Consider the following 8,968-nt stretch of genomic DNA (forward strand, 5'->3'; position numbering starts at 1 on the left):
ATTTATCCCTTGCTCCTCATCCTCAGAATGTACCTTGTGTTGGGCTCTGTGTCATGTTTTCTGACGGCGACAGCGAGAGAGGCAGACAGAGATGACTACAGCATGTTCAGTGTCAGCACTGCTGTGTCCATATAAAAGTTCATGAAATGGAAATTGTACCTTCCCCTCAGCCACTGCCTCAACTCAAACACTGGCAAAGGGAACCAGTCCTACGTTTAGGGCTGTCTCTCTAGCCCATGTTACTCTCTTGCAGTTGAGAGAACCATCGTTAAGTACAGCTCCTCTCAGGGAGTTCCAGCTCATGGCCAGTGAATATCTACAGAGATCCAAACTAGCATGGCTTTGAGCTTTTATTCACGTATTCAGCGATGTGATTAGGTGCCTATGTCCCAGGCAGTGTGTTAGGCATTGAGTACTAAGTAAAAGCATGAACTATGTCCTCATGGGAGAATCAGAAATTAATCAAAGAAGCATACAAATAAATGTCAAATTATCCCCGATAACTCCTATAAAGACAGCCGGGAGCGTGACATAAGCAAGGAGTGACGAGGAGTGATGACTGAGCTGAGATCTGAAGGCAGACCAGGAGGTAGGGACGTGAAGGGGAAGCGGGGGGCAGGAGCACAGCAGACAGACGTGGCAGGAAAGCAACATGGGATACTGAGGTACTGAAGTCAGTCTAGCTGGGGCAGAGAGCCAGGGGAGCACGCCCCAGGACAGCACTGGGGGGCAGCGGGGAGGCAGCCCATGGCAGGCCATGGTGGGAGATTTTTGGTCTTTATCGTAAGGATAATGGGAAATTACTGAAATATTTTAAGCAGGGAGGTGAGAGCAGACTTGCAATTTTTTTTTTTTTTTTTTAGGTTTGCATTTTTAAGAGATCACTCTGACAGCAGTGAGGATGACAGATTCAAAGGGTCCCAGAACAGATGTGGAGGAACCATGGCAAAGTGGACACATCTAGGGCTATTTATATTTATGACTGATAATCTGATTTATAGGAAATAGCCATAGCTAAACAGGATAAGACTGGATTTAGGAATGGAAGCTAATGTGAAAATTTCTGACTAAATTTTCCATTTTTTCCTTCTATACAGGCAATTGACTGAAGGAACCGAAGTTCTTCAAAAACTAGAATTGGTTCCAACAGAGAATGAAAGACCAAAACAACGATGTATAATTGTTGACAGTGGAGATCTTTATGCCTGATTTTCCTATCAATATTTTCTGACAACTTATTATGCATCTGATCAGCTGTTTCTATATTTAATTAAACAGTGCTTGATAAAATTTAATTTGAAAGCTGTACAGATGCTCTAGGTTGGCCCTCCCAACACCCAATCCCTCCCTCTCTTGCCTCTGCCGCAGAGACTATAAAAGCAAAACACTTCATTTCCCAGCCTCCTCTGCAACCAGTAGTGGCCATGGGATACCATCTGGCCAGCGAGACAAGAGTAGAGTGCCCGTGGTCCTGTCCCTTCCCCTCAACCAGTCTTGAGTGCAGACAGGTCGGAGCCATGAAGGAAAGGCCAAGAGATCTGGAGATGTCAGCCCCAACTCTTGAGCTGCAGAACCAATACCAGCAAGCACCTATCTCTGGACTTTTTACTGTGACGCAAATAGGCTCCTGCTTGTTGACATTACTACTGGTTGATTATTTTGCAACTTGTAGCCAAAACCATTCTTAATTTAGCAGCAGTACCTACTGGCCTTCCAATCCTAAAGCATTTGGAACAGAACTGTGTTGTTTGTAAACTACATTTCTGCCCTAAAAAACATGGTAAATAACCAAATAGAAAAGAGGCAATAGAAAAATTCATCGTAATAGTTCACAGTTTATACACAGCATTCAGAAAAAGGCATATACTCTGGATATTGTTATCTGACATGACAAGAATGCGTAGCTCTCAAGAGCTACACCAACCATAGGAAAACCAAGGGCTTGGGTTAATCATCCCAACCCAAATAAACCCTGTAGTGGTTGACTCCTGAGATGTTACTGGGGATCCTGCTTTATCACCTGCTCCTTAATCTGAGATTCTCAAACCCATCACCTGGGGAGCTTTTAAAACACAGACTGCTGGACCCTGGCCTTGATCTACTGAGTCAGAGTCTCTAAGTGTGGGAAAGGGACTCTGTGCATTCATTTAGCTCAACCCAGAGGTTCTTGTTTAGCCAGCTGGGCACTAGTCATTTGGGAATCACTGCAAGACATAAGTAACTGGTTTCAGCCCTCTCTTTGTAGTGACTGAAGTGCGTGACTCTGTTGGTGGTGACCTTGCTCAGCTGCCTCCACCCGCCGCTGCCACTGAATTCACGCTCTGCTCAAGGCCATTACATTTTGGGTTTTTCTTGCCCTTTGCGGAAGGTCTGTCTTCCAAGAATGATCTTTGAGCCAATCTTAAAGAGACGGGCCTCTAATTGACTTGGGGGTTGCCAAAAGGAGGCATATGCTTTTTTTTTTTCACTTTTCATTTTGAAATGATTATAGATTTATAGGAAGTTGCAAAAATAGTACAGAGCAAGCAGTCCTGTGTACTGATCACCCAGGTTCTTCGATGGAGATATCTTACACGTTTATACAATATATACAATATAGATTGTACAATATATAATATATGAACAGTTTATATATACAATATATAAACCAGGCAACTGACATCACTACCATGTGTGTTATCATTTTATCATGTGTAGATTCATGTGACTGATACCACAGTCAAGTCATGGAACTTTTCAAAAAGAACTCCCCTGGGCTACCGCTTTATGGTTACACCTACTCCCCTGCTCCCCACCATCTATCCCTAACTCCTGACAACTGAAATGTGATTTTTTTTTTTTTTTAATAACAGCTTTATTGCTATGTGGTATATGCTTTTATACTAAGATTGGAGGTGGATGGGGAGAAAGCATACTGCCTATGTCACATTCTCAAGTGACCCAGAGGCAGCAGAGTGTTAAGAATGTGTGTTCTGGAGCCAGACAGCCTGGCTTTGAATCCTAGCCCTGCCATTCCCTAGATGCATGGACTCAGGCAAGAACTTCCCTGTGCCTCTATTTCTTCATGTCAAAGCAGAGTACCTACCATATAGAGTTGTTCGGAGGGTCCAAGGAATCAATAATTTGTAGGCAGGATTTAGAATAGGACCTTTTTATGCTGTATGTGCTCATTAAATATATGCTCAACAAATTACTGGTGTATAACCTTCAGGGTTGGCCTAGGAAGTTGTATTTTTTAAAAGCTCCTCAATTACTCTGATTAATAATGAGATTTGAGAAACACTAAAGAGGAGACAGTTCCTCTTCCTCTCTTCTGAAGAGTTTTGGCCAACCTGAGAGGTTAAGCTGTTTGCATGAAGTCTCCAGATCCTCTCTCTGGGCCTTTGGATGGGTTCCTCTGGTCATACTGGTGACATTTCAAAGGGGAGCTAGGCTTGCCATGGGGCCTCTCACCAATAGTGAAGCATGTGATGAACGAAACTGATGCTCTGCAGAGATCCTAGTTAAAACAAATTAACAAGCATTAGTCATGTAATAACAAGCAGCAGAGCAATTCTTACTTGCTCTTACTTACTTGCATGGGCCCATATACTAGGGAATTAAACATTTTATCTGATATTGTGAAAGAACTGAAACATTTGCATGGGTGTAAGAAACTGATTCCAGCTCTCTTTTTTTTTTCAACTTACCTGCAATGCAAAGGTAGAACTCTGCCAACCTTCTAAAGGATGGCAAGTCCCCGGTCCCTTTGTCCGCTCCCACTTCCTACTCTCTGGCTGTAGAAACTTTAATCACAGATCTATATATGCAGTGGTTCTTATTACCACCATTTAAAGGTACACACAGTGATACATCTGTATTAGAATGTATTCTGTATCAGAATATGTATGTTTAGCCATGTCATTTGAAGAAACTGATTCAAGGATTCAAAAGCTTATCCCAATTAACTCCAAATATAAGACTTTGATTTAACCAAATTGAAAGACTCTGATTTGATTAAACAGAAGGAATTCTAGACTTTTCCATGTCTACAAATATGAAAGTAAAGGCATTCTGATGATTTATACAAAATGTTATGTGATCTTGCCCTAATTGCTGATATGGCAAAGTCAAACTCACATCCTGTAACTTACACTGTCATGTTAATAAGGGGACTGTGGTATCTGGACATTTTTCTCATTTTGGGAGATTTGAGATAAACATTTAAAATTCTGTCTGAAGAATTTGTTTGCCCCAACTGCAAACCATGCCCATTATTTGTTAATGAATGAAGAGTCTGGCAACCTCAGGATTCCATATTTTGAGTTTTTGCACTTTATACATATCTTAAATTAGGAGTGTCTTAGTCCCAGTTACCTAGAAATGTAGCAATCACATAACTTAGTCTTTCACCTTCCTCATTTGTAGAAAGAAGAGTTGGAAGTAAAGAAGCTGTTAGCTCTGACTCTAAAAGTTTAGAGATTCTCAGGGTAAATTTATGAAATCAATAACAGTACTACTTACTTTGGGTTTCAATTTCATTAGTAAAATGGGGGTACATCTATCTCACAGTGGTTTGAGGGCTGAGATAGTATGTGAAGACACTTCTGATGATGCTTGACATGTAGCAACTATTCAATAAAAATTAGCTTCCCTTCTGGAATGTTAACCCACAAAAACCAGTCAAGCTGCCACTGACCGAAAGAATATCATCATCATCACTTCAAGAAACACCAAGTCCCTCTTATGCTCAGTCTTAGCTATTGTCATTAACATCACATTAATTTTCAATTGACTGAATTTATTCAAAAGTATATCCTCAAAATGAAAATGGATTTTCATCACACCTAGTGATACGCTCTCATTTTTTAAAACTACTATGTTGATTATATTATCCACCACCCTTCCTAAAATGGAATAACTTAAATTGGCCAATCTAGCCAGTCCATATCTCAAATAAATTTTATAGATCATACAAAATTTCTGTAACAAACTCGATAGTAACATATATAACATAAAGTACAAAGTTTGGTATTTGATTAGAGGGCTTTGAAAATGTGATAAATCATAGGTTCTTTTACTTCGGTGTGCAGGAGAAATGCTTGAGCCTATCAACAAAAAACAGGTTCCTAAGCCTCATCCCAATTTCTGATTCAGTGGGTCTGGAGTGGGCCAGAGAATCTGCATTTTTAACATGTTCCAAGTGGTGCTGATGCTGCTGGTCTGGAGACCCCACATTAAGAACCACCGGGATGTATTAAAGACATAGATAGGGGCGCCTGGGTGGCTCAGTTAAGCACCTCACTCTTGATTTCGGCTCAGGTCACAATCTCAGGGTTGTGAGATCAAGCCCTGTGTCGGGCCCTGCATGAGGGTGGAGTCTGTTTGGGATTCTCTCTCTCCCTCTCACACTGCCCCTCCCCTTGCTTACACACGGTGTGAGCACATGCGCTCTCTCAAATCTTTTTTTTTTTTTAAAGATTTTATTTATTTATTTGACAGACAGAGAAAGAGACAGCGAGAGAGGGAACCCAAGCACGGGGAGTGGGAGAGGGAGAAGCAGGCTTCCCGCTGAGCAGGGAGCCCGATTCGGGCCTTGATCCCAGCCTGAGCTGAAGGCAGACGCTTAACAACTGAGCCACCCAGGTGCCCCTCAAATAAATAAAATCTTTAAAAAAAAAAAAAAAAAAAAGACAGTCGAGACTTGTGGCATGCAGGTATGTGCAAGAAAAAGTTATAAAATACAAGATGTGACAACAGAATAGAATGAGAAAAAATGATGAGACAAAAAACTTTGATTTCATCAAGGCAGCATAGACATGCAAACACTGACCAATCAGAAGGGACAGCAACTAGAGGCCGGGTTCAGGGTCCTGGAGCTCCTGCTGGACTAGAGGTGAGCCCTCCAGCTGCAGGAGAGTCAACAAGGCAGAGGGGTCTTAGGTCAGGGGGACTGGGACTCTAGCACTCAGGACAAAATCCCTTGAATATTTTTAAAAACCAGAATGTCCACCTGGGAGTTTCTGGCTGAAAATCAGCTCTCCAAGACAGGATGAGGAGGAACCCAATAATACCTGGGCACAGGGGGAAGTAGTAGTAATGCATGGTATCAGAAAGCTGCCTGGGGGGTGGGGCAGGGGCGGGGCGCCTGGGTGGCTCAGTCGTTTCGCGTCTGCCTTCGGCTCAGGTCATGATCCCAGGGTCCTGGGCAGGAAGCCTGCTTCTCCCTCTTCCACTCCCCCCGCTTGTGTTCCCTGTCTTGCCGTCTCTCTTTCTGTCAAATAAATAAAATCTTTAAAAAAAAAAAAAGAAAGGAAATTTAATGGAACTGAAAAAAAAAAAAAAAGAAAAGAAAGAAAGAAAGCTGCCTGGGGTGTAGCTTAGATTGAACTTGGGTTGTTCCAAAGGGATATGTTAGAAAAACGGTTTCCTTCTGTTTTCTAAAGGACTAAGAGATATAACGGAAAAAATTCTAGCAGACCCAGGGTTTGAAGCAGAGTAGAAACAAAAATAAATACGTCTCAGGTGTCAGCCTAGACAGAATCTACATCCAAGAGTTTTGCATTTGTACCCTGCCCTTATATTTGTAAAACAAAACAAAAACTTTACAAAACGTTTTGCTTGACGTCATCTTGTAGATGAGGCACTATTAAGAACTGCAGCAATTTAGGAGGATAGTTCTCCACAGGTTATAAAGTAAAGCAGTCTTCTCAAACTTTAAAACACATGTACATATAGATCTCAAAAAAAAAAAAAAATGCAGATTACCATTTGGGAGGTCTGAGGTGAGGCCCGAGATTTTGTATCTCTAACAAACTTTCGGGTGATTTTGCATCTCTAACAAACTTTCGGGTGATACGAGTGTACCAGTTCATGAATCACACTTTGAAAAGAGTAAAGCTGTGGTTTTCAACTTAAATTGCAGATTAAAAACACCTGGAGAGCTTTTAAAAATCCTGATGCCCAGGCATTTTTCCAGAGTAATTAAATTGGTACCCTGGCATCAGGATTTTTCAAAACTTCCCAGGTGATTCCTATGTTCAGCCAAGGTTGAGAACAACTGCTCTCAGGCGTAATGCTCCCTTCTGAAACTCTAGAACAGTTATGGAAGAAATATCCATAGTCAAAGTAAAGAGCTTACTAATGATAGTATCTCTAGTATTTTATCATCAATCTTAATCACAGTGTTAATAGTAAGAATGTGAATCTACAATTTCAGCTCACTATTAATCTTTGATTTATTACAATGCTCTTTGTGGAAACTTATTAAAATATTATAATGTTTAATATATGTTGTTAAAACTGTGTTCTAGATGCCAGTCCTTGCTCTGGAACAGTGAAGTGACTTTGGAAGTATTCCCTGAGCTAGCTCAACAGATGCCACGGAAAACACAGTAAGTCAATGCTTTCCTAGTCTTAAGAGAGTGAAATGTCCTCTTATAAAGACTATAAAAATCTTAAGACTAGAGTTGAACACCCAGATGACAAATTGTAAAACAATGTCCTCCACAATGGGGCGTATTGATCCTACGGTGTAAACAAGGTGATCCATGGGGGTATAGGAAGAAAACAGAACTTCTAATTATGTTTTTAACCTTAAAAAAACAAAAACAAAGTTGACTAGTGCCTTTCTTTGTCTGGGTGTCAGATGGCACTGTGCATACTGTGGAAGCCATACCCTGAGAAGAGGAGAGGGTTCACTGAAAGCGGATAATGGGCTCTCATTTAAATACTTGGCTGTACTTTAAATTCTTCTGGCCATAGGCTGGATCAAACATCGTGTCTCTTGTTTACATCAAGCGAATCGCCAGCTGGTGTAATCAATAGAACAAATGCTCATAGTCATGAGGGTACAAAAGAGCCCGACTGATTAGATTCTAGAAAGTTTTAAAGCCTTCAAATTGAGACAAAAAAAGGTTAAGACGTTTATAGAGTCAACTTTTTTGGTGTTTTCATAGCAAAGCATAAAAGCAATTAATGCTCGTGTTTTATTTTATTAGAGTAAATGTGCATAATTAAACTTACGCGATAAATACAAATAACTGAAAAAAACCGGCATTAAAAACAGCTTTTTAATCCAATTTTTACTCGTTAAAATAAGCACGATGAGTACTGTGAGAGTGGACATCAGATGGCGCTCACCTTCCCTAAAAGCCTAAGCAGTGACAGAACATTAACGGGCATTTCAAAATTCAGTCCTGATGTCAAGCATCGTGTTTCGGTCAAGTCACTTTTCCTGAGTCTCGGTTTCCTCACCTGTAAAGTGGGGGTGGGAGCGGACCAGATGCATTTCCAACCCAGCTCGTCTCTGATTCTCTGTAGTGGTGGCGTTGACTGCTGCTACCGCTGATTGAAATGGCAAGAAATTCGGAAAAGACAGGTTGGGAAAGTGGGATAGAGGTAGACGACGTACAGCTCTGGCTGGAAGGCTGGAGACCGCTGTGGGTGTTTGGGCCGCTCACACTAGGTGGGCGGCGGAGCAGAAACTCAACCACGTGGCTTCTTCATTTCCCTGCGGGAACCCAACACAGGGTCACTTCCACAAAAATTCAAGGGAGAGAAGCGCGGGTCCTACTAACGATCTCTGCAAGCACCTTCGGAATGCGGGAGCACACCACAAACTTAATTCACGGGCTGGTTCCAAACGCACCCCACCGCAACCATCAGCCATCGGACTCGGTCCGGCAGGCGAAACCCGGAAAATCACGTGGGGCCGCGGATTTATGGCCTCCCTCCGAAGTACGCCGAGCGCCACCTCATGTAGGTTGTTCCATCCAAGCCAGGGTGGGAACTTTCCCTATCGCAGGAACTAGAACAGCCCAGCTGCATCTTGGGTGGTAATCTGAGGGAAAAGGAAAGAGGTCACTGCGTCTGGCGAGCTTCTTCGCTACATTTCGGTCGCTATGAGGGACAGCCTCCCTCGATTTCTTCTCGATGTCCCTGTTCCCCCTCCCGTAGGAGTGCAGTTGGTATCGTCCGCGGCCCGCCC

The 8,968-nt window shown here is 42.2% G+C and overlaps 1 protein-coding gene and 1 long non-coding RNA gene across 2 annotated transcripts in view; one reads left to right on the forward strand and one right to left on the reverse strand.

Moving 5' to 3' along the window:
• PPIL6 (peptidylprolyl isomerase like 6) overlaps positions 1-2,454 on the forward strand; it is a 32,813-nt gene extending 30,359 nt beyond the window's left edge. Inside the window, exon 8 of the mRNA XM_032408095.1 lies at positions 1,098-2,454. Coding sequence (XP_032263986.1) covers positions 1,098-1,209 — 112 coding nt within the window. The 3' untranslated portion in view covers positions 1,210-2,454. The remainder of the gene's footprint in view (positions 1-1,097) is intronic.
• Positions 1-8,943, reverse strand: part of LOC116634599 — a 39,270-nt gene extending 30,327 nt beyond the window's left edge. The window contains exon 1 of the long non-coding RNA XR_004300004.1: positions 8,236-8,943. This is a non-coding gene — a long non-coding RNA (uncharacterized LOC116634599). The remainder of the gene's footprint in view (positions 1-8,235) is intronic.
• Between the last annotated feature and the right edge of the window lie 25 nt (positions 8,944-8,968).

Source organism: Phoca vitulina, unplaced genomic scaffold (genome assembly GCF_004348235.1).
Source record: "Phoca vitulina isolate PV1807 unplaced genomic scaffold, GSC_HSeal_1.0 scaffold9, whole genome shotgun sequence".
NCBI classification, from domain to species: Eukaryota; Metazoa; Chordata; class Mammalia; order Carnivora; family Phocidae; genus Phoca; species Phoca vitulina.